This window comes from Ciona intestinalis, chromosome 11 (genome assembly GCF_000224145.3).
Source record: "Ciona intestinalis chromosome 11, KH, whole genome shotgun sequence".
NCBI classification, from domain to species: Eukaryota; Metazoa; Chordata; class Ascidiacea; order Phlebobranchia; family Cionidae; genus Ciona; species Ciona intestinalis.
In genome coordinates this window covers 687,508-712,093 of record NC_020176.2, presented here as the reverse complement: position 1 = coordinate 712,093, position 24,586 = coordinate 687,508, and the positions used below count along the sequence as shown (strand labels likewise).

Sequence of the window (24,586 nt, the reverse complement as noted above, 5' to 3'; positions counted from 1 at the left end):
CTGGAATGCAGGATCCGAAACAACAACCGCGATCTCATTAAATCCAATGCAAACACAAATCAATTTAAACTAGCTTTTACAAACATACTTTTATTTGTGAACTTAGCAAGTTTTGTTTTCTATCTATGATAGACAAACCAACAGTATCTAACCATATACAGCATTGCGAGCTATTGCGTCCGAACGCCCTTTGCATAAAACATGACCATGTCCCTACGTACACCACGGTTGAGGTCTATTAGCCGTATCTCTAAAGCATTATTATTTAATGCGCTATTTTAGAAAACCAAACGTTACATCATACAACAAACAAAGGCGAACTCCACATACATTCTCACGACTGCTTCGAATAATAATGCAAAACATCCTGACCAAAATACTTAACAGTTAGAACGGGAACATACAACTTTCTACGTGTTAAAACACGACCACGGAGGTATATATCCTCGCATTGAGTAATAACTTGTAATGGTAGAAGCTCATAGCAGCAAGGCCTATGTTGACACAGGCCTTCTTCCTTACGTTGTAGGCAAGGGAGAACAACTTTCCAATGCTCTGTTTACTCATAGTCGCCACTAGTTTTTAATCAGCCGCCTAAAAGCCTAATGGCCCGACCCTCAAGTTCTAAGACATTAAATCCAGCATGCTTATCAAACGAAAGTGTTTTAAATGGCGTTTGTTTAATGACGTCTTGCGCTTATCGCAGCTTTACGTAAAACAAATACATTAGAGAACTCTTTAGCGTATCTCAATTAACGAAAACATGGCCGAGACTTGAATTTGCAAAGTAAAGTTGTTTTTTAATCAAGAGACTTATGTTTCCGCTAAGAATCCGAGCTTTGCAGATGTTTCAAATCAATACTACGCTTTGTGTAGAGAATTTTCTTCGTCATTGCAGTATTATATATATATAACAAGCTCATTGTTGGAATCATTATTATTTAGTTGGGCTGTTTAATGTGTAGCCGGCTATATTGAGTTGCAATTTGAGGCAAAGTGTGAAATATAATTGGCACCTATGCGACATTTTAACCTATTTAGCAAAATCACAAGTCTATAATTACATTTCGGATATAAATTTGCTCCCATTTAAGAAAAGGCCGTGGCCATAAAATGCTTACGGTGTTGCACTCTGCATCAAAGCATATATCATGACATTCATATTTTATTCATTACATAAAAGGGTGGAGTAAGGTGGCCTATGTTTGTATTCTCATTTATCGGTTAATTTGGCCGTAAACAAAGAAAATTTACAGAACTATATGTATACAAAGTTACGAAGAAAACAGCATTTATAAACATAATTTTTTATATACAGTAGGGTGGGGGAAGACGGGACACTTTTAGCTCTATTTTCTCGTTCCATTTAGTAGTAAACGATGAACATTCAATAAATTAGAAAACTATATCCTCACTATACTCCCATAGACTGTTGTTAAATGTTTAAAACACGATCAGGATACTTAGATATTATGTGCTAAAGATGGCCCATCTTACCCCACCCTATTATACATATGGATGGTTATCTACATTTAAAAACAAAAAACAAATCAAAAATACCAAACAGATTTCATTGATATTATAACATCATGTATAACGAATTCAAAACGTTGGTTCTTAACCTATGGTGCGCATAACGACACTTATATGGTACATACATGTCCTTCAGGTGGTACGCAAGCAACTTATATTCAAGCTTACTAATCAAGTCAATTAAATAAATCAGGAAATTTGTTCCGTACGCTGTAGTTTTCCTTTTAATTTGTACAAGAGTAAAAAAGTTTGAAAACCACGGCATTAAATCGCTTGCATAAGGGCTCTCATTAGATTGAAGGGGAATTTTTGCGACTTTTTAATTTTAATTTGTCTGGGGGGCAATCTGGCCTCTGATTGGACGCCTGTCAGTTGGTTACGTCATTGATTTTATCACATGATTTATTCATGTTCTGTCGTGATTGGATCACGTGACAAATGAGACGCACAATTCGATCCGACTTCGATTTAAAATAAACGGAATTTTCCGAAACGTAAGTGTTCGAATGGCTGTGCATACCGACCATGCTGCAATCGTGACTGCATGTGGTGTATCGGTACATATGTTATAAATCAACCCTGCGCATGAGGTAGAACACCACGGGTATAAGAAGGCATCCATGTCATTAGCATGAGTGTGTGCGTGGTGTATAAGAAACCATGTTATAACTCGATAATGGGCATGTTGTGCATAAATACACCATGCGTGCCTGATGTATAAAAAACACCCATGTTATAACTCAACAGTGAACATGAGCAATTTCCAAACATGTTTTGGTATTTTCCAACAGCATTTAATTAAAACCATGTTATTATTATTTAAATAATTAATATTTACCAGAGAGATAAAACATGAACGCTAACACGGCTCCTACTAAAGAAATTAGATGTTGAAAAATATAAAATACAGTCCCGGTGTCGCTATATATTTGGACTGGGCGCTACTGCGCATGCGCCGCGACGACAATAATCATGCGCAACTACGACACTACGTATGCGCAGAAGTTCGGGCTAAATATGATGCGAAACCTGTTAAATATATCACGACACCAGCCTACTGAACGTAATAGCTAGGTAATCCAACCAACAGTTTTTACTTCGCATTTATTTTATTCACAAGGCGGCTGTATATATTTTACCCACAATTACCTTGTATTAATATAGGCAATTGTTTTGCCGTTAATCTCTTTTTTAGATAAAATTTCGCTCAATTTTTAATTTGGTAAACTAAATTCTATAGAAATTATACTTTATTCCGTATGTATGAGGTTCTACAGCGAGGTAAACCAGGAGACATAAGATGGACACCGGGATTGGGCCATTACCCCAACACATTTCGATTTAGTTGAGAATTTGCTCATTACTGCTTATCATACACAAATTGTCTTATTTGACAGGAGTTCATGTTATGCCTACATGCGATTCTTCGGTACAAATTCGGAAATACTTTTCATCACTAACGAATATCGTGGTTGTGGTTCATGAACATGGAATTTCCTACCAACGTATCAGAATCAACGCCTATACATGGCCACAAAAAGTAGTTCGTCCCATAACTGAGAGGTTCTAAAAACACACATTATATATCAGTGTTTAAAACATGATCAGGATATTTGGTTATTTTGTGCTAATTAAGAAGTCCCGACTTCATCCATCCTATACTATTAATATTAGTATAGTAAACATAATATTAATAATAACTGGTAGTGGAAATTCCCCACAGTTCTATGACGTAATAAACAGCATAGTCACCGAGGGAACTCCCCGTTGGTAAGTCGATATTGGCAGCTCGGGGAGTAATTAACGATACAATATTACGTCATGTTTACCAATAGAAAGTTGGTTACATAGAAAGTTGGTTGAGAAATGTTTGGAAAAGTTGTGCCATTCGTAAAATACACATTTGTAAGAATCACTGATAAGTGGAAACGACTTTAAAGACAGTTTTATGGAAATCTTCGGGTGACGTAGCAAAGTAGTAGGCGCGCATGTCTCAGCCAAATGTTCTGGGTTCGAAGCTCGGCATGACTACCATTCTGCGCTTATGTGTTCTTGGAAAGACACTTAAATAAATTACTCCAACCCAGTGGTCACCTTTGGGTTGTCTAAATTGTCAGCCATGCATTACAAAATATCAGAAATAAGTGAGCGGCACGAAAAGTACGAAACAGAACACCCCTACATCCGTGTCATAACGTTTTTCCAACTCGACGATAAACCAGGTTCCATTCATTCATACTGCGACTCACCGAGGACACCGCGCGGACAAATATTTAATAGACGTCATTTGCATAAGGGTGGTGCGAGCAAACCTTTGTGTTGTTACCTTGGTTACAACATCCAACAAGTAACCACTATCCGGTTGTCTAATTTACAAACATGATAAAGCTGACCCTGCTCTAGCTCACGATGTTAAACGATTCCCGTAACAGTGAGAATCGAGCGTTAGGGAAGACATAAACGACAAAAATCTGTTGCACTTAATATACCCCATTCAGCGATATGTTCCTTTATGGGTGAATACATTTGGGATTTTCATCATTATGTTTATAGTACGTTGGGATAATAACATATTTTTTCCCTCTTTTATAATTGTCCCATTTGGCAGTAAACAAAGAACATTTAAAGAATTATAAAAACTGTATCCTCATGACTCCCAGCATAGACCATTGTTAATTGTTCAAAACACGATCGGGATAATTGTATATTATGTGCTAAAGGTGTCCCATCTTGCCCCACGGTACTGCGATGACTGGCAATTTGCATTCTAAAACAAGATTGATATTAAGGTCACATACGACCACAATACTAGCAGTCTCGACTCTATAGGTAGTTATATAAAATAATATGCCTAGTAGCAATAACATGTAGGGCAAAGTTCGCCCTCATATTCTAGATAAACGAAGAAAACGAAACAAAAGTGGGCGTTAACATGTTGCCGTGGGCGAAAAATCGTGAGAACTGATTGGTTTAAAAGTAGGTCGTGTCAATGTTATGAAGCATGGCCCATATTGGGGTTTCATTGAAGCGAAGTTTGTGGAGATTTTGATCAAGAGATAAGATTGTTTGTTTGTTGTTGTCGTGTTGAAATTTGAGGTTTAGACTTTAGTACTTTAGGAGTTATGCAACCGTTTTAGTGCTAAAAAGGTAAGGTTTTTATGATATGCTAAATATAAATGTTTAGGTCCACACATGTTATCTTTAAAAATAAGTTCCGAGCGCTACTAGTTCAAATCTCTATGTTGATGTTTTTTAACTAATTGAAATTTTACGAAACATTGAAATGGTATAATTTAAATATTGTTCAACACATTGTGCTTAAAGATTAATTTAATTAAATAAAAAATTAATTGCTAAAATGTAAATTACTGATCACACCTGACCTATGCCGCGGGCTCTGTGACGTCACAAGGTAGCATTATTGACTCATAAGAGCCGATTTTGAATCTCAAGTTTTAATTTCAAGCTTGTCAGGTCAAGAAGAAATTAGGTTTCTGTTTTTTCGTAAAATAAAAGATTAAAAAACGAAAGATAGAGAATTAAAAACGAGAGAGTTTTTGAATAAAGGATGCAAAAAAAGAAAAAAACGGCTCAGCATTCTCTTCGTGCAGCTTCTATTTGCTGGTCAAGTTATGAACAATTAACAACGCTATTTTAGATTCGTGAGAATACGTCCATATTTTTCAGAAAATATTCTTTGTTTACTACCAAATGGGACGATAAAAAGAAACAAATATTAACCATCTTACCCCAACCCTATTATACGATGCGAAGTTCCAATATTTTATGTGTTTTTTTTACTTTAATATCTCGCAATGTAGCATGTGGTCCGGACATTAATAAACCTCGATGAGCATCAGAATGTCGAGAACGACAATTTCTGTAACACGTGATGGTCAAGAAAATTTTGGGACTAAATTCAATCTTACACAGAAAACTTAACTTGAAAATTAATTTTGATTGGTTGAGTCGAAAATTATAAAGTTTCCACTTATGCATCGGATGATATTGTGACGTAACAGAATAAGCCGAAAATACGGAAGGATCAAGTGGTAATTAGAAGCACATGTGACGTCATAATGCTAAGTTTTTGCGAGAAACAAGAACGTTCACGAGAAATTAAGATTTATGTTAAAGTTATGCAACACAGGGCCGAATCAACGCTGGTTTATTTCAGATAGAATTCACCAGAATGACGTTCTTAAAGCTCGATAAACATTAATAAAAAAAGAATGAAAAGGTGTTCCATCTTCCCCATCCTACTATAGGACTTCTGGAAGTTATGGATCAATTTTTTGGCATAACTCCCAAGTCGATTAAATGAGTTATGCTGTCGGAAGTTTTAATTTTAAGTTCCAACCATGGGTATTTACTCAAGTAATTTTTACCCCGATCAAGATATAGCGTGTATTAAAAAACTATGGTTTTGCTGATATAATTTCCTTCTCGTTCCAGCCCGGCCTACTAGAGATATATGTATGGTGCATGGTCTCTAGTATCCTTGGTACCTGTTATTTAATTTGACCTTGCTACTTTGATTAAAAAGATAAACAAAACATATGGAAGTAGCAAACGGTCAAAAAACAAAGCGTGCTTGTAGTATATAACAAGGTCCACTCACGAGACATTGCGTTATAGCATATAAGGATCTCAAAACTTTTACTCATCCGCAATAACTTAATAACAAGAATCGGTAGTAGGTTGTAAAAAAGGAGTTTTAAAATCGTTTTGAACAGATCCAGGCTACAGGATGAAGGATTTAACTTAAAATGTCCGAGACCTTTATTATAAACACGACAGAATAATGAAAGAAAAAGGCATTGAACCCAATGAACTAAAAGAACGATTATACCTGAAAAAAACGGCTGTCGTATTTTCGTTAAATTTTGATTGAACTCAGTTGACTTGAGGTTGCACAACCTTAACTGAACCTCAGACCATAAATCATGAGGTTGATTTTATGGAGGGATCAGTTAAAGCGGTCAGCAAGTATGTAGTGTTGTAAATGGCTGTATATGTGACGACTCTTTAATAGGGATGGAGACAGTGTTTAGTTGAATAGATGTACAATATAAATTATATACGTATAGAAGCAGGAAAATGTTTATCATTTCGGGCATATAGAGCACACAGCACAAACATGTGAGCGGTAAAATAAATAAAATTTAATTGGCGCTATTTTAAAAATGAAGATCAGTTTCATCGAACTATTGATTATTCTTTTGTTGTTTTAAATATAGTAAGGGTAAGATAGATACCGTTGGTGCGTAATTCCGTATTTTTGGTCGTGTTTTTTACAACTCATAACGCTATTTTAGAGTAGGGAGGATACGGTTGAATGATTTTGTAAATAACCTTGTTTACTACTGAATAAGACGGTAAACGAGAATGAAAACCTCAATTATATTACCCAAACCTATACTGCAACGTAATCTTTTATATATGAATAGGAGTTAAACCGTTTTTATTTGCCGTTTTTAAAAAAAACACGCCTTAACTGCTATATTATTTAGATGGTTATAGTAAAGGGTTTGATAGGTGTTAATTTTCAATTACTTTTTCCAAATAGAGGCATGCTCGTTTGTTTTTATGCGTATTGAGTGAAAAGCAAAGTTTATTTGACTAAATGAGCAATTTTATTTTCTGTTTTAAAAATATAGGCATTATTACGTATTTATATAAGATGGTTTACCGTATTGACGGATTTTTTTTCCAAGAATCCGCTATAAAGAACACCTAGTTATTATAACTCATTAGATCTGCGTATCTACAAAGGATTCTTTCCAATCTCGAGTGATTAAGCGAAAATAGAAAGTCGTTTCGACGTTCGCATGTTTGTCGCTGTTCATTGAATAGAAGACTAAGGTTCGAGATTAGAAAGCACAATGTAAACAATAGAAAAAGAAAAATATCTCTATGGCGTAACTACCCACTATTTCATGAGAGAAAACGATTAAACGCGAATTGCTGCTGTTTAGAGAAGTGTTCACGAAACGAGGTATAAAACTCGGGCGTTTTGTTCGATTGCGTTCATATGTGTATAACGGCTAGAGCTCAAGATATATGTATGAAATGTATATAGGTATATATTGAATGTAGTTTGAGGTGTATAGGTTTATGTTGAACATAGGCTTGAGGTGTATAGGTTTATGTTGAACATAGGCTTGAGGTGTATAGGTTTTTGTTAAATATAGGCTTGAGGTGTATAGGTTTTTGTTGAACATAGGCTTGAGGTGTATAGGTTTTTGTTAAATATAGGCTTGAGGTGTATAGGTTTTTGTTGAACATAGGCTTGAGGTGTATAGGTTTTTGTTAAATATAGGCTTGAGGTGTATAGGTTTTTGTTAAATATAGGCTTGAGGTGAATGGTTATGGTGCTTATATGTACTATATATGTTTATGTAATATGCACCAAGTTTATAAATGGAAGGATATGTTTAAGTGTTTATTAAATTAAACTAAAGTTGTTTAAAAATAGATAACACGTTCGCTTATAATCGAAAAAAGTTATTAATAATATGGATATCTGGAACAGCTATACCTTATATTCTGCTACTTCTGCTACCATACAGGCATAATGTAAATAATCTTTTAGCGGCCACATACCAGATATAGGCCATTCAAAGATTATGGCAAAAACGTTATTTAATTTCTTACGAAAAAAGGCCTAATACGTGACCGTAATGTTTAAATACTTGGAAATATTTCTCAGATACCTCAGCATATATACAGGTCATCACTGTTTAAGTTTATTTATCACTGTCGGTATGACAAATGACACACCCCCCTCCAGTACTCAATACATGAAGTCGATACCGGAACACATACCCCACAAACCTGCAGCTGGTTTCTACAGAGAAACAATTAAGGTAAATAAACTAATGAATGATTGAATGCAACCTATTTATATATACGCGTGGTGGGAAAACGACAGTCGATATAACATGGGTGTTGTATGCACCTCGTGTCAGCTGACGAATCACCAATGATTTTTTTCGGATGCTTTTATGTATGGCAAATAATTTTATAGAGGACCACTAGGCTACGGCTCCGATGATGTTTATATATTGTTATGCGGGGGCGAAGATATAAACTGTTTGTGTGGGTGGTAGCGACTACCGAGTTAATGCAGTATTAACGTAACTGATAATTTTGACACTTTTAGTATTAACACGTTATATAGTAATGTACCGTTAGAACATAATATCCCCTAATCGTGTTTTAACAATTAACAACACAGTTAAGAGGCGTGAGGATACGGGTATATGTAATTCTGTAATTATTATTTTTTACTACCAAACGATATAATACAATAAAAACGTAAGGATACGTTTTTTTATTTTTTTTTATGTTTACTATACCAAATGCGACAAGAAAATGGAACCATCTTCCATACTATATATATATTACACACAACGGCCCAAATATGTTTTCCGTATTAAATTTGCTCAAAGACTTTTATTATTCCAGTGTTATTCCCCACAAATGGTGTCATACCCACCCCACCCAGCTCCATATACAGCAGTTGTTCCACCACAAGTTTACGTTCACACTTATCCTTCAGGTAAGCAATCAAGTTAATGCGATGTAAAAAAATACAGTATAGTTCTAAACTGTATTACTGGTGGTGTATAAAGTCAGGTAGGCAAGGAAACAATGCATTTAGGGGTTAAGGGCCAACTTTTGCCCAAATTCAAGGAACTATATGGCATGTCACGCTTTTGGACCTCGCACACGTAGAAAGATAAAACGCACTACGAATTTACGGCAAACATTTTGACAACAAATAACGTATTTTTACTTTGCACTGTATATTCCAAATGTACGTGGTGTGAGAACAGTTTACAAAACCTCAACTATATAGAATTGGCGGTTAAAGATGAATACCGTTATAGGATACGGTTTTATACCTTTGTAAATATGTTTTGTTTATTACAATTTAGACGATAAAAGAGATCAAAAACGTGAACCATTTTACCTCAACCTTCTATGAAAATAACCGACAATTTAGTAATCGTTTCATATTACATATATAATTATAAAACCGTATTCTCGCGACTTCCATAGATCGTTTTTAATTGTTTAAAACACGATCAGAATATTAGGATATTATGTAGTAAAGGCGTCCCGTCTTCCACCGCCCTACTATATATACCGAACTTTCTAAACACATTTCACGAGCTATCTATATTTACTTATAATAAGCCACATCTAATAAAATAATTACGCGTTCAAAGGTTGTCTTTCTTGACACTGATCATGCTATCTGTTAGAACGCGGCAAGCATGAAGCAATTATTATAACTATACTCAGTTACGTCTGATATACCAGCCATAATGGTGAAACAGCATATAGTAGTGGGAAAAGACAGGACACTTTTTTCAATCTATTTTATCGTCCCATTCGGTATTAAACAAAGAACATTGAAAGAATTATAAAACCGTATCCTTAGGACTTCCATAGACCATTGTTAATTGTTTAAAACAATTAACGTTTGGACATTATGTGCTAAAGGTGCGCTATATCGCACCCCACAGCAATTTTTACCCAAACTGCAGACGAAACGTTGAAATAAATAGTTTATAAACCGAAGAAAATAATTTAGGAAACCAAAAAAATATTTGAAATTATAATAACACTGATACAATATTGTCATTCAGCTCATATTCGAAACTCCATGCATTACTATTCCCCACAACATGCTGTGTATATTAACACAACACCATATAATGGTAGCATGGTAACTGTACGTGGCATGGCACACCCAAATAACACTTCATCTCATTACCAACCAAGAAGTGAAAACTTATCTAACGGTTGCGAAGAAACTCGTTTGAAATGCGTAAGTTATTTTTAAAATTATTTTTTTAGTTTATTATTTTTCTATAGCGAGTATACGTTTGGTACTTTGCATGTAATGCCTAAACTATTTTTCAAATACGTTAAAGTGGGCTTTTGTACCAAATGCTTCAGTTCAACTAGTGTACTTTTACACCTGCTTCAAACAAGCTTGAGAACCATGCATGAATATTTGTTCTTGGTGTTCATTTATATCAATGATAAAAATGAAAATTTTAACAGAAATAATAATTTCAACATACCAGTAACTTGTATGTTGTATCTTCAAAATTAATGGATTTCCGCTTCTTATTCTCGTATTTCTATCAAAGGGAATAAACATTAAACACCAATTATGGCAATTATTTGTAGTCATTTTATTTCATTCGAAACCGTTTTTGTGAAGGATTCTTCAAGATGTTTCCCTAAAATTTTATCGGTTTTGTTAAATCTTTTTTTAGATTTTTAATTAAAAAAAAAATTTTTTATCAGTTATTATTGTTTTATAGGATTCAAAAAGTGAACGATTCCTAAACACTACCAGCCGCGAATCGAGGTACGACAGCGCCGACAGTGGAATCGGCGAATCCACATCTTCTGTGACGTCATCATGGGATTGTGACGACACAAGTTCTAATTCTTCCAATGAAAATGGAAGAAACTTAACTCAAGAGTGCGAAAATGTAAAAACATTCTGACTTTTATAACTTACATGATTGTAACCTATATTGAATAAATGGATGTAACCTATTCATTCTCGCGTGGTCGGAAAACGACAGTCGTTTTAACATTGGCGTTTGTTTCACACACTTCGTGTTCGCCTATATATATGGGTCACCATCATGTATATAACTTTACGGTTATTTTTTTGCATGGTTGACAATTTGGAAAACGCATTAAGCCACTTGGCTGAAGCAATTACAAGTATGTTCTGTGCAAAGCCACATACACCTCCAAAGCTAGCAGTGTCTAGCTTCGAACCTGTATCATCTGGACTAAAAAAAGCTAACTAGCTATTAACCACTGTAGCACGAACTTAATTTGAAATGTTTTACTTGCAGGAGGATAGTGAACATTATTGGACAATTAGTGACGACGACCAATATTGGGGCATTGTTGGTCAACAAGTGCCCGGTTATTACGTCACAAACGCCATTGCGAAACAAATCGAATATTATTTGTCGGATGCTTATCTCATGAAAGACAAATATTTGTTACGTCAGATCCGGTGCAAAAAAGATGGTTACGTCAGTATCAAGCTTATTACGTCATTTAAAAAGGTAAGAATGATGGGTAATTACGTCATAAATTCATAACAATACAATTTTCTTTTTAATATATAGTGGGGTGGGGGAAGATGGGACACCTTTAGCACATAATACCTAATAATCGTGATCGTGTTTTTTGAACAATTAACACCGGTCTAAGGGAGTTGTGAAGGCATAGTTTTATAATTCTTTGATTTGTTTTTGTTTACCATCAAATTGGACGGAAAGCTAGAACAAACAGGTGTCCCATCTTCCACCACCCTACTATAATTCCAATTTAAAAATAATAATTACAAAAAAGGCTCATTTTTGTTTGCTGGGTGTAGCGACCACGCTCAGGAACAGTTAAATTTAATTGGGGTTTAACGACTATCGCTTTTCAAAATAATTTTTTTTTTTAAATTAAAGGTTAAAAAATTGACACGTGATTGGGCCGTCGTACGTAGCGCCATCGTGCGACTTTCTACAACGGTCGTTGTGAGTTCGGAAGGACTTCGGATCCGAAGGCGCGCGAATCTTTCCGAAAATCTCCGGAAACCTCGACAACTGACAAGCGTTCTGGTATAAATTCTTATCTATTAATTAGTTGTTTTTACGACTGATAAAACAGACTTATATTTGGTAAGGCTCTTGCGGTAGCACCATGGGTGTTGGTGGTGTAATAGGCCAACTATATGTGGCTTACCTCTCAGGTCCCTTGGTGTGCCACGCTGTAGGTCTGTAGGACCTCACCCACGTAGAATAGAACAAATTAAAATATTGAATTTTCTTCCAGGCAATTCGATTACCTTCTGAATACAATTCCGTGGAGAAAGTGACGTCATTATTCGCATTGTTTGGTGAGATTGGGTTTGTGAGATTGTTAAGAAGCGATAAAGAGGTTCCTTGTGATCTAAAAAATTATGCTACACAGGTTTATGATATTGGTAAGAAATTATAATGTTTAAATAATATGGAAAAACGTTTAATTTTGAATTAAAAACACAGTATTATAAAAATTAATAAAATGTATTTTAATTATCTGTTCTTTTTTATAAATTGACATTAAACTTATAATTTAAATTAACTAACTAACTAAAAATATTAAATTAAATCTTAGAAAAATTATTTTAATATTTTTTTGATTTTAGATTTTAGATTTTTATAAAAAATATTTTATATAACTCATTAAAACTTACGCAGGCAAATCCTTGTGCGCTGTGGTAGATTTCGACCAATCAGAAGACGCGTTGGCATCGGTTCGAATTCTGAAACACCTTCTGCAAAACAAGGACGATTATGACGTCATAAAGGAACAAGAGAATATAAACGAAGATCAACTTGAAAAATATAAACAAGGAATAAAAGGTAAAAAAATTACTCGCGTTGAAAAAGTGGAATAATAATTGTCACTTGTCTAGATGTGTTAAGTTATATTGTTTCAGTTTTAAACCAAGGATTAGTGGGGTAATCTAATCTATAAAAGTGTGATGCCATGCCAACTGGGGTGTAGGCCAGGGTGGCCCATTACCTCAACATCCAGGGTGCTTTTACCTGGCTTTTTATGGGGGAGGAAATGATGCTTTTAAAAAACGACAACATTTTAGTTCCTGATACAACTTTTTAAAACTTTAATATAAACATTTTGATTTTAAGGAAACACATTATATAAAGAACTTATATTCAGATCTGTCTTCACTTGCCGGTACGAGGGTGGCACTTCTTGGTCCCCGAGTAAAAAGGACTCTCTACCGCCAAGACCGGACACAAGACGTCACGAACTTTCCCGACGATAGTGAAGTCCCTTGTCCAGTGAAAGATAATACAGAACTGAAGGTTGATTATGACACAACAAACAAAGTCGACGTCACATCGAAAAATTCGCGAGGACCGCGACTTTGTGGGAGGAGAATAACAGGGACATCGTTACGTCATAATAGTTGTAGTGTAACGCGACAACCGAGAGGGCCCGACCATGCATCGCCAGGATTTACTACGATTGTGACGAGAATTTAAAACTTGTTTTTTTATTAGAATTAACTTTTGGCCAACTGCCAAAATTGCAATAAGTAATCGATGCAAATAACTCACCGTGTAATGACGTCTTGATCGTGTATTGTAAATATAACTCGCATTGACTTTTTATATTTGTGCCTCAATTTACCCATTATATACCACACACACACACACATATATATATATATATATATATATGTATGTGTGCATTGTTAAAACGTTGGAATAAAAAAAGTTCAAATTACGTGTGTCGTGACGTCATTTTATAAAGCAGGTGCATCGTGATATCACCAGCGTGTGCCGTGACGTCACTAGAAAGAATGTGTCAGAAAATGGTATCAATCTTTGAGATTTAAAGAAATGTGTTCAGGTCACACATTGCTGTGTTAAAAGTTATGTATGTTGTGTTAATGTGTAAGTTATAAAAAATACCGAAAACATATTCTGCATGTTGGTTGTAAAACGGGATTAAGAAACTTCCGTTTAGTGTACAGTGTTAAAATAATAACGTTGTGGTATACGATGTATAGTTTAAAGTTGAGACTTATGGGTTTAATCGCATGTGAAAAGAAAATGGGACCTTTTGATCGAAATGGTTAAGCTATTAACTAGAGTTAACGAGGTGATTTAAAAAATTTACTCGCCATCATATTATGCGAATACTTTACTGAAAGCATATTCTTCTTAATGATTCACTTTGTAGCGAACTCAATAGGGTAAACCATGTTTATCGATAATGTTTATTTTTAAGTTTATAGAAATTTGAAGTTTTAGTTAATTGTAAACTGGGTTAATTGACGTGTGCATGGTGCTGGGAGTGATTTTGAATGGGTTGCTAGGATACACGAGTGTAATCATGCGTGACAAGGGAGCTTTACGGTGATTGGTCATTGTTCTTGGGTCGTTCATGACGTCATGGGGAAATGCCCTGAACCGGGAATATCAATGTAATTTTAATAAGTTAAATTTCGAGTTGGTACCTGTATACACGGCTAGCTGAACTTCGGAATATTTCGGAACGACTCGGATCGAATCGGCTTTCAACCGGCTCACGTGGTACAAAACCTGCAAATCCTGGAAGTTTGCGAAGGCGACATCTGTTGACAGTTAATTTCAATATTATTTCACAGAAAGTCACGATAGATGTTTGTACAAGATGTGTTTAAAACATTTCTCGACTATTTTTAAGGGTTATAGCACATCCTGATAAAATAATTTCAAACTGGTATACACAAGTCAACACATATAGTAGGGGTGGGGGAAGATGGGACACCTTTAGCACATAATATCCAAGTATTCTGATGAGTTTTGAACAATTAACAACGGTATATGGGAGTCGTGAGGATGTAGTTTTAGAATTCTTTGAATGTTTTCTGTTTACTACTAAATGAGACGAGAAAACAGAGCTAAATGGTGTCCCATCTTCCCCCACCCTACTGTATATTAAAAAAATGCTGGTTCACAACAATTCAACTTACTGATCAGCAATCGTTGCAGGTTTTGACTTTCGTCGCAAATCGTCCATAATCTTCTGCCGTCTGTCCCAAACGGTGCCTTTGCCCATAGGGACCTAGTAAGCAACCCAAGTCTAATTAATCTGTGATTAGAAATAGCATGTCGTGTAGGGTTGTTTACTTTAATAAGACTGCTGGGTTATTACTTCGCAATAATTATACAAGAAAGGTAAACACGATCCACGCTCCATATTGTACAAGGCGGCCAGCAATAGGAATATACATTGGTGGTAAACAAAGAATATTTACTCAATTATATAACCGTATTCTCACGACCATAAGAGAGTTTAGACTTTGTTAATTGTAAAAATATTCTTAGGGGATATATGGGATACTATGTAATATAATGGTATCCATCTTACCCCTTAGTATGTATAGTATCCAATACAGATGATATTCTATACGACTAAGAAGGCCCAAATGTTTAGGATTAAAGCCAGAGTTTGCCGATTATTTCACAAAACTTAATCATCATTCAGTTTACATAGAAATACTAACCGTTTTCTGCGATACTGAACCACTTGAATCAATGTTTGAGCAAGGCTGTATTTTGTTCCAAGCACGTGACAAATTCTGCCAATCACAGGCCGTCTGTTCATACCTCTGCGGTCGTTGGCGAACCTGGAGTAAGATGGAATTTCTGATGAGATTATTTCCGGAAAAATAAGCGAATCTATGTGTCTGTAACGAAATGTAGAAATTACACTGAATTTTGCGCATTGTCAAAACCGTATGCTGTTATTTTTGTGCATTACATTAATATTATACTTTGTCTCTTTGATTATAGCAAGTAATGTCGAAATATTGCGCAAAAACGAAAATACAGTGAAGATTGGTACTTATGTATAAGCTGAAGATTGATGAAGATGTTTTAAAAAAAAAAATTCACTGATGGATAAAATGCTTGACTGCTGTATACCACTTGTTAAGTGACCAGACAACGAAACCACATTTCTAATACATTGGGGCAAGATGGTACATGTTTCTAATCGTCCCGTTCAGTATTGTATAAATAACGAGTATTTACAGAACTATATAACCGTATCTTCGCAACTTTATAGAGTATTGTTGATTGTTTAAACGCGATTAGAAATATAAAACAGCATGTGTTAACTGTATCCATCTAACCTCAACGTACGGGTTCTTATTTTCTGTGACCAATGGGGTTTATCCAATCCTGTATTGTACGATAATCAATTAAGAGTAGCAAGGTGAATCATTGCTTTGTTCTTTTTAATAAGATTAACTCCTAATACGTTGTTTCGGTGTTACTTCAATACCACGAACATATCATTCTGCTGGGTCTTGCGTCCAAATCGTAAATTTTGCATAGTTCAACGAACGCATGTTATCCACAACTGGTTATAACGCGAATGTTTTGCATTATGACGCAATAATTACTATTTCGCGCTCCGTCCCTACCAGACAATCGAATAGCGCGAGACTCTTGGGCGCTAACTCGATTTCTGACTTAATAAAAAATCGATAAGATACAAAGTAAAATATTACCCTATGTATGGAGAAGTGAAATTGAGAAAATAAAGTTGTAGCGAGGGGTAAGATGGATACCTTTAGCACATACCGTATTTAATAATCATGTTATTAATAACCAACAACGCCATTTTGGAATTACGAGGCCACGGTTATATAGTTTTGTGAAAATCCTTTGCTGATCTGCCAAATTGGACGATAAACCATCTTACCCTAACCTATACGAAGTATCAAGATTTGTTTGAAATAAAATTAACACCAGTTTTAAAATTAAATAAAACAGTAAAATTCTAAAATGTTTTTAATTAAATTAAACTTTTGACCGTTTTCCTCATATTTAACAATCGCCATAACAACTTTACCATATCAGCGTTATCCTCCAGTGTAGTACAAGGTACATCCCACTTCGGCACAGGAAGACAATTCCCTTCTTCTTCTCTTTTAGTAGTTGACACCCAACGTAGTCGAACTATCTTGTCTTCAAATGTTTCATCGGCCTCCTCTTTGCGGGGTTTTCGCGAACTTTTAACTAAAAGAAAGAAAAGGGGAATACAATTGTTTGTTTGTTTTTTTTCTTAAATTGTATAAAAAACAAAACTTATATTCTCTCGTTTTATGTCATACAGTAGGTTGGGGTAAGATGCTCTATGATTTCATGTTCTTTTATCAACCCGTTTGGTAGTAAGCAAAAAATATTCACAGAATTATGTAACCGTAGTCCCGGGACTCAGAGACCGCTGGTAATTGTTAATACGACGATCAGGAAATATGGGATATTATGTGTTAACGGGGTCCATATTCCCCCACATTATTTTTATTGTTTATAGTCATACTGTTGTTACGGCACAAATATAAGGGACAGTACTGTGCTTGTGACGTAAGAATATCAAATTAAGTACAAGAAAAGGAACAATCTATTTCGTGCGAGCCAAATTGGTTTATTTTTGGATCAAATTAAAAAAGCGGTCGCTGGTTCGACAAGCTTATAATTATTTCAAAGCTCATGGTGTTGAATTACCACGTCAAGGTGGTACGAGATGTAGCACAACACCCTTTACAGTGGCGAGGCATAAAAAATGGATTAGGGGCGGTATATGGTTTTAGCTTGTCAAGCAACTAACCTGGACTGCTTGCTGCTAGATTACATTTCTGTGGCGGGTCCGTTCGCACGATTGGCTTATCTGTGCTGTAGATGGGAGAAAACTCGTTAGTTTCGTGTTTGATGGAGAGATAATTTAAACAGCGATTTTACAAGGCTATAAATAATTAAAAATGAAGAGACTTTTCCACAATTTTCAAGTTTTTTACTTCTACATTAAAAGTAGGAATTCGGTATATTTGTTTATTTACAATTTTTGATTGACTTTTTTACGTCAAACTTGTTCCATTAGGGATAAAGACTTTTACAAAATCAATGACATCCAACAGGTGCACAAAGTTCAAAATTAAATATTCCTTGTTTATTTTATATGACTGTTGTTCTTTGAATAACCACCAACAACCACAAACGTCACAACACGGCCATCCAGTCAATTAAAGCTTCGTTTTAATTGACTGAAAAACTGCAAGCGTCGAAGAGAGATCGAAGATAGATCGAAGTATTCAAATTATAATAATAATAATAACAACATAGTTCTGTGGGGTAAGATGGATACCGTTAGCTCACAAAGAAACAATTTCCCGATCGTTGTTTTTAGCAATTAAAAACACCTTTTAGAGTTTTAGAGTCATTATTAGGATACAGTTATATAATTCAGTTATATAATTGGAATGAAAATATGGAGCACCCCCCCCCCAACCTAATACATGGTATGTAGTGTTATAATATGTTTATCGGAAAATGTCACGCCTTAGCCCGACCACCTAAACACGTCAACAGCCGTCCAAGGATTCGTGTCTTCAGCAGTCACTTAGAAAGTAAACACGATGTGAACCCGTCACGCATGTTAAGTGAACACGCAACTTTACAGTTTAACAGACAAGATGTTGTATTAAAGACGACAGCCTTGATTGACATAATGATGTTTAAACACTTCCCTACATTCAATAAAATGCTTATCTGATCATTTAATCTTATCTTAAATACACAATTCTTTGTGGGTACGGCAACGTTTTATTATTTAAGATTTTAAGCCTAATTTTTTACTGAAATAACATTTATTAGTCTCTTTATTTACATAGTCTCTTTACACAGTATCATATCATTTGATCTTTTGGACTCCAAAAGGGCGTTGTTAAAAATATCTTACTAACTGTTATAAACTTTTTACCGCTTTGTAAACGCTTAAAACGTTTTTGAACACATTAACGTATTTCGCAATAAATTTATGTTAATTAGCTTTTTATAGTTCCCGAGTGTTTTACACCTTTAGCACATAATATCCACATATTCTGATCGTGATTTAAACAATTAACAACGGTCTATGGGAATCCTAAGAAATCGGTTTAATAATTCTTTGAATGTTTTTTGTTTATTAGAAAATGGGACGAGAATATTAAATAAATAAGTGTCCCATCTTCCCCTATCCTACTATATCATCAAACACATACGTTTAACCTAACAACATTAACCAATGCTCAGTAAACATATTTTAAACGATAAGGTGAATTATATCTCTAGCATATTGCGCATTCACTTACTTTTGTAATGGGACATCCACGTAACTACCAAGCCCCAAACAAATGGGGTAATCATGGTCAAGACCAGGGGGTCGCACAAACTTTCGAGTACCGATATAATCAGGGTGGTTGCGGGATCTCACTTGGTTAGCAGCGTCGACACTCAGACTTACAAGCTGAAATAATGATAGAAACGCTTTAAAAAAAGTTGAAATATATTATTTCAATTTAATTCCAACGTTTGGTGGGAAATTATAAAAAAGACTTTTAAAAATGTTTTTTTTTTTAATTAAAGGTTAAAAATAACTTATAGCAGGGTGGGGGGAAATGGGACACCTTTAGTACATAACATCTAAAAATCCTGATCGTGTTTTAAACAACGGTACGGTCTACAGAAGTCGTAAGGATACGGTTTTATAATTCTTAATTTAAATGTTCTTAGTTTACTACTAAATGGGATGACAAAAAGATTGAAAGCTGTTCCATCTTCCCCCACCCTACTATAACTAATATTTTTTTCTAATAAACCAAACACCATTAAATTGAAACGCTGTAATGATACTGTATCGAACAAGATATAATGCTTTAATATTTAGGTTTATTTATATCAACATTCAATACATGCCAACTATTAAATATTAATGCATTTTGTTGGCTTGCATTTTGATTATCAATACATTTCACCATGCGTGTAAAAGATAGGAAAAAAAGCGATAAATATTTTAGCTGGTATTTTACATTAGATATATTAACAGCTTTTTAGATCATGTAAATTTTAATTAAACGTTAAAGGGCAACTTCGTCATATTAAAGCAATATTTCCCTCAATTTGTTTTTTTCATTCGATTAGTATTATGTTGCTTCGTATTCTATTCCATATATGGTGGGGATCCTACGCTGCAGCGAGGCACGCTATGGGTCTGGGATTTAGCACATTTGGTCAATTTTCTAATAAAATTAATGCTACCACACATTAGATAAATTTTGATCCCAAGGTATAACTATCTACTGCTCTTTATAAAATATTTCGTTATAGCCCCAATTTCCATCCAACAGCAAAAGTAAATTCAAGCGTTAAGTTTTTGCCTGTTATTAAAATTCGGCCTATGAAAAAATTAGGAAAAATTAAAATAAAATATATACCTGATGATATTTTGGTCGACATTTTGTATCTTCCGGATTTTTCCTGTACAGCGATGCGTATGTTGATTTATATAATTCTTCTCCTGTATATTTTAAAACCATAGTTTTTTTATTACAACAAAAAAAATTAGAAAATTAACTAAAAAATAAGAATCCTAAATTTTCCCATGCACGTAATTTATCAGATTAAGCACTTATTACGTCATAAGGAGTAAGTATTACGTGTAAATCTAACAAATCTGACGTCATAGTGTCACAAACCAGTTTTCAAGTCTGATTTTAAATTAAAAACTAAATTTTTAACATTTTGCATCAAATAGAATAAAACTTTTTAATTATTCACAAAACGTCGGGCAGAAAATAAATTGCGGTTACGAACTAATTCGTCGTACACAAAAGTTTGCAAATGGGAATTAGGACTATACTAACCACAAATAACATTGTAAAAGCAATAAGTCTCAACAAACAAATTTAAATTTATCGCAAGACGAAATAAATTGGAAAATCTTGTCCTGTTTACTTTTCCTCTGCCTTTGATTGTGGAAAGAAAAAGGTTCGCTCTATAAAACTAGACAGGCACCGTTGGAAAAGCCGTATTCGAAACAGACGTTACAGCTATAAAGACTGTAGAAGCTGTATTTGTTAATCTGGTACAGCAGTTAGTCGAGTGTTCATGTGTTATGGACAAAATAAAAAACACTATATTTATAAATTTACAGTTTTAGACATCTGTATGCGAAAAATTGGTAAAACGGGACTAGATTTAGGCAATTGTAAAACTGTTTTATTTTTTTCGTAGATTTTTTACTTTATACTGTTTCATAAATATCCTATATAAAAAAGACAAACATGAAACTCACATTTTTATTCGTGGTATTGATGGTGTTATATGACGTCACAACGGCTCAAGATGACGTCAGGGACGTCATAAACGACGAAGACATCGACAGAGCGATTGAAGTTCTTTCGCGGCTTCAAGAAGAAGAAACTAATCCGGTAAGATCAGGAAATAAACGAAATTCATTTTTAATTGATAATATAGTAGGTTGGGGTAAGATGGATGCAGTTAGCGCACGATATCCCATATTTTCTTGTACCGTTTTTTTGACAATTAACAACTATTTTTTATATAACCGTAAAGATATACAGTTATTTAATACAGTAAGTATTCTTTCGTTTACAACCAACTGAAACGATAAAGAGAATAAAAAGATAGATCTTTTCCCAAACTACCATAAATTTATTTAAGTTACCTCTATTTCTTACAGGATTTAACCGACGGTGACCAGAAAATGGAGGACACCAGAGAAAAATATGACATGGGTAAAAATTAAAAATCTAAATATTTTAACCTAAGACGCCACACACTTATAACAAACGTGTACATGAGCAACTTTTGCTAACAGACTTATTAAAGTAACGATTCGTCATAAATGCTAACATATTGATATTATATGTGCCCCATTTAAGGGGCAAACGATTTAACCCGGTAGTTAATTATAAGTTGCAAGGTCAAATAAGTTGCATTCTCTTACTTCTTATTATACTAATGGTAATTGGGAGCCTTACATGCTCACATTTATCACCGGGGCGCAGAGTGTGGCATCTATTGGTATAAAATAATTAACAAGCAGAATATCCGGCATCGAACCCCGTTTCGTTAACTAAAATGATACGATCGCTTTAACGACTATAAGTCACCGTGGGACAAAATATGTTTACCTGCATATTGTTCAATACAGCATTTCCATACAGCATATGGAACCCGTATATATACGTCACTTGTATATGTAGAAATCAATAGAAATAACATTATCGTTAGAAATATTTGGCATTTACGAGTGTTGTAAACACGAAACAGTCAATAATATTCAATATATCAGAAGTGTATGGAAAATATTAAGTGCTGCGTTATTAATAATATGCAAATATTAAAAAGTAATACATTTTTATAATTGGACGTATGAGGCAAAATAAATACACCATGACTACGTAGGTCGTATAGGTAGTAGTCTAACGATTCTAAAATTTGATTTCGCGTGGCAAATTTAATGTAGAAAATTGAAAAACCCCGCATATAAAACTGCGCGTATGAATATAGTCTATGTACTGTATATAACATAGTCACATAAATTTTTAAATATCTTGTTAATTCTGCTCCAGGCATGATGCAAACAATTTTTCACAACGACGAAGTGTAGGAAATACAATACATTTTTATACCAGATAAACCGTTGGAAAATTTTAAATGAATGTAAAATGCTTCAACCTCGTGTGACCGAAAAACAACAGTCTTTAAAACGGTTGTTCTGTTTCATACACCTCGTGCCAGCTTACAAGTTACCACGTATGTTACTTTGTGGGTGATAAACTTTTGCATTTAATTAAACAGAAGGTGAAGCGGACGGGAACGACAATAAAGAAGAGAGAGATCCACTTACTAATATAATGAAGAGATTCTACATTAAAGTAGTTCGGCAATATGTGAGTCTTATGTTAACTCTGTTAACACGAATATTTCGGCAATCTATTCTATGGGGTTAATGTCCTACTGCGAGGCACGGTAGTGGATCAGTGATTTTTGTCTGTGTTCGACCAAGTTAAACGACAAATCTGCCATACCTACACAACTACGCACGTTTACAGTCATTTTGCAAAACACACAATTAAATATTGCTAAATAAAACAACGACATTTACCCCAACGTTCTAAGGAAAACATAAAAAACTATCAGTAAAGTGACGTACGGTTTCACTGCAAAAGTAAACACATGAAATCAAAGAACATGAAGATACAACTGTTGAAACCTATAAATGCTTTCAAACAGACAAAACACAAACTTTTTACGTCTATGAAACAACTACAGAACTTCACAAAATCAATGGTATACTGCAAACACATACTTCATAAACAAATAACTGTTTAAGCTCTAACTGCCACCACAACGCTACCAAACCTGCACAACACCAACACAAGCAACGACGACACGCCATAATCGTCCTACAGGCACGTCAACGCTGATTACAAATCGCACCAACTTTGTAAAGCGGGCAAAATGAACGCTCGAATGAATTTGCGTTTGCTATAGTGAAACTTGGACGATTACGAAATATTCGTTATACAGCAACACATAATTATAACTTGCGATTATAATTTGTTTGGTGGGTAATACTGGTTACCCTTTGTCAGATTTTTTAATACAGTTTACTTAATGTAGTTGACAATAATGAGCAAACGACGTAGTTTAATTCCCAAGTCCTTGTTGTGCCTCGTTGTAGAACCTCATCCATATACATAGTCAAATTTAACAACCGCAATATGATGTGGAGTTAGATAGGATACCGTTAGCGCCTAAATACCAGGTTTCCGTCTCTTTGGCTCGCGGGACTACTGTTTTTTTTTTACTACCGAATGGGACGGTAAAAGAATATGTGTCCCATCTTACCCCAGGAAACTAAATAACTCGTGTTTTTACGTTAGTGCAATGCTTTTATTAAGTGGACTTCACTACTACTTAAAAAATGCATTAATATTCAAATTTTGAACCAATGCCAATAGCTTTCCATATGGATTAGATACCACAGCGTGGCACGCCATGGGATTTGGGGTTATATGCCAGAGTTGTCTCATTACTTTAAAACAATACCACATTTTTGTTTCTTTGTAAAATACACAATGCCAAATCATGTCTCGCAAGGGAATCTACGTATAGTTGCATATATGATGCATTGATTAAAAAACAACCATTATATTCCAGTGCCCACCCGGACAACAATGTTTGGGATTCAGAGGCCGCCACCGTTGGCAACGATGTACTTGTCCTGGTAGAACTCGCTGCCAGAAGTCTCCAGGCTATGGATATGAATGCTTGTAATCTTTATTCAAACGTAACAATATACACCCAAACGCAACAATGTTCATTTATACGTAACAGTACATTCACATCTTGCAAACTGTAGTGTAGAATGTAGATACTTAATTTACATAATCCAAAAATTATAACCGATTTTTCTTTCAAATACGTAAATTTTTAACACTTTACCTTTCACGCTTAACCTGACTGTTATTTCGTATGCTCTGCCCATTCCCATTGCTGCAGTAAAACAATTAATTATATCACATAGTGTATATACTTATTGTTATTATCGATGTTGTAATGTGTCAATAAATGCATTTGGAAAATAA

At 34.7% G+C, this 24,586-nt stretch overlaps 4 protein-coding genes across 4 annotated transcripts in view; 2 read left to right on the top strand and 2 right to left on the bottom strand.

Moving 5' to 3' along the window:
* Positions 1 to 10,694, bottom strand: part of LOC100185639 (hormonally up-regulated neu tumor-associated kinase homolog A) — a 22,727-nt gene extending 12,033 nt beyond the window's left edge. The window contains exon 1 of the mRNA XM_026836811.1: positions 10,635 to 10,694. The gene's annotated coding sequence lies outside the window, so the exon portion shown is untranslated. The remainder of the gene's footprint in view (positions 1 to 10,634) is intronic.
* Positions 7,957 to 13,765, top strand: LOC100175449. Its single transcript, XM_002129981.5, has 9 exons — positions 7,957 to 8,402; positions 9,004 to 9,097; positions 10,194 to 10,375; positions 10,881 to 11,054; positions 11,433 to 11,651; positions 12,048 to 12,200; positions 12,415 to 12,565; positions 12,822 to 12,986; positions 13,306 to 13,765. Exons 1-9 carry the CDS (start codon positions 8,217 to 8,219, stop codon positions 13,632 to 13,634), a joined length of 1,653 nt encoding a protein of 550 aa, XP_002130017.2. The 5' UTR covers positions 7,957 to 8,216; the 3' UTR covers positions 13,635 to 13,765.
* Positions 13,544 to 21,347, bottom strand: LOC100177770. The gene is made up of 9 exons (XM_002129755.4): positions 21,262 to 21,347; positions 20,402 to 20,484; positions 19,280 to 19,434; positions 17,761 to 17,825; positions 17,002 to 17,168; positions 15,647 to 15,769; positions 15,113 to 15,204; positions 14,615 to 14,731; positions 13,544 to 14,562 (listed from the first exon to the last, which is right to left on the bottom strand). Exons 5-9 carry the CDS (start codon positions 17,002 to 17,004, stop codon positions 14,409 to 14,411), a joined length of 489 nt encoding a protein of 162 aa, XP_002129791.2. The 5' UTR covers positions 17,005 to 17,168; positions 17,761 to 17,825; positions 19,280 to 19,434; positions 20,402 to 20,484; positions 21,262 to 21,347; the 3' UTR covers positions 13,544 to 14,408.
* Positions 21,190 to 24,586, top strand: LOC100180122. Its single transcript, XM_002129824.3, has 4 exons — positions 21,190 to 21,397; positions 21,670 to 21,724; positions 22,794 to 22,885; positions 24,159 to 24,586. The coding sequence occupies exons 1-4, from the start codon at positions 21,251 to 21,253 to the stop codon at positions 24,273 to 24,275; spliced, it is 411 nt and encodes a 136-aa protein (XP_002129860.1). The 5' UTR covers positions 21,190 to 21,250; the 3' UTR covers positions 24,276 to 24,586.

Coding starts and splice junctions, on each gene's coding strand:
- LOC100177770 (XM_002129755.4), bottom strand. Junction 15,205..15,646: donor GTTCAGTATCGCAGAAAACG/GTTAGTATTTCT, acceptor GTTGCTTACTAG/GTCCCTATGGGCAAAGGCAC. Junction 14,732..15,112: donor CCTGCAACGATTGCTGATCA/GTAAGTTGAATT, acceptor AACTGTCAACAG/ATGTCGCCTTCGCAAACTTC.
- LOC100180122 (XM_002129824.3), top strand. CDS start 21,251: ATGAAACTCACATTTTTATTCGTGGTATTGATGGTGTTATATGACGTC. Junction 21,398..21,669: donor AAGAAGAAGAAACTAATCCG/GTAAGATCAGGA, acceptor TATTTCTTACAG/GATTTAACCGACGGTGACCA. Junction 21,725..22,793: donor CAGAGAAAAATATGACATGG/GTAAAAATTAAA, acceptor TTAATTAAACAG/AAGGTGAAGCGGACGGGAAC.
- LOC100175449 (XM_002129981.5), top strand. CDS start 8,217: ATGTTTAAATACTTGGAAATATTTCTCAGATACCTCAGCATATATACA. Junction 9,098..10,193: donor CGTTCACACTTATCCTTCAG/GTAAGCAATCAA, acceptor ATTGTCATTCAG/CTCATATTCGAAACTCCATG. Junction 11,652..12,047: donor TTATTACGTCATTTAAAAAG/GTAAGAATGATG, acceptor TTTAAATTAAAG/GTTAAAAAATTGACACGTGA.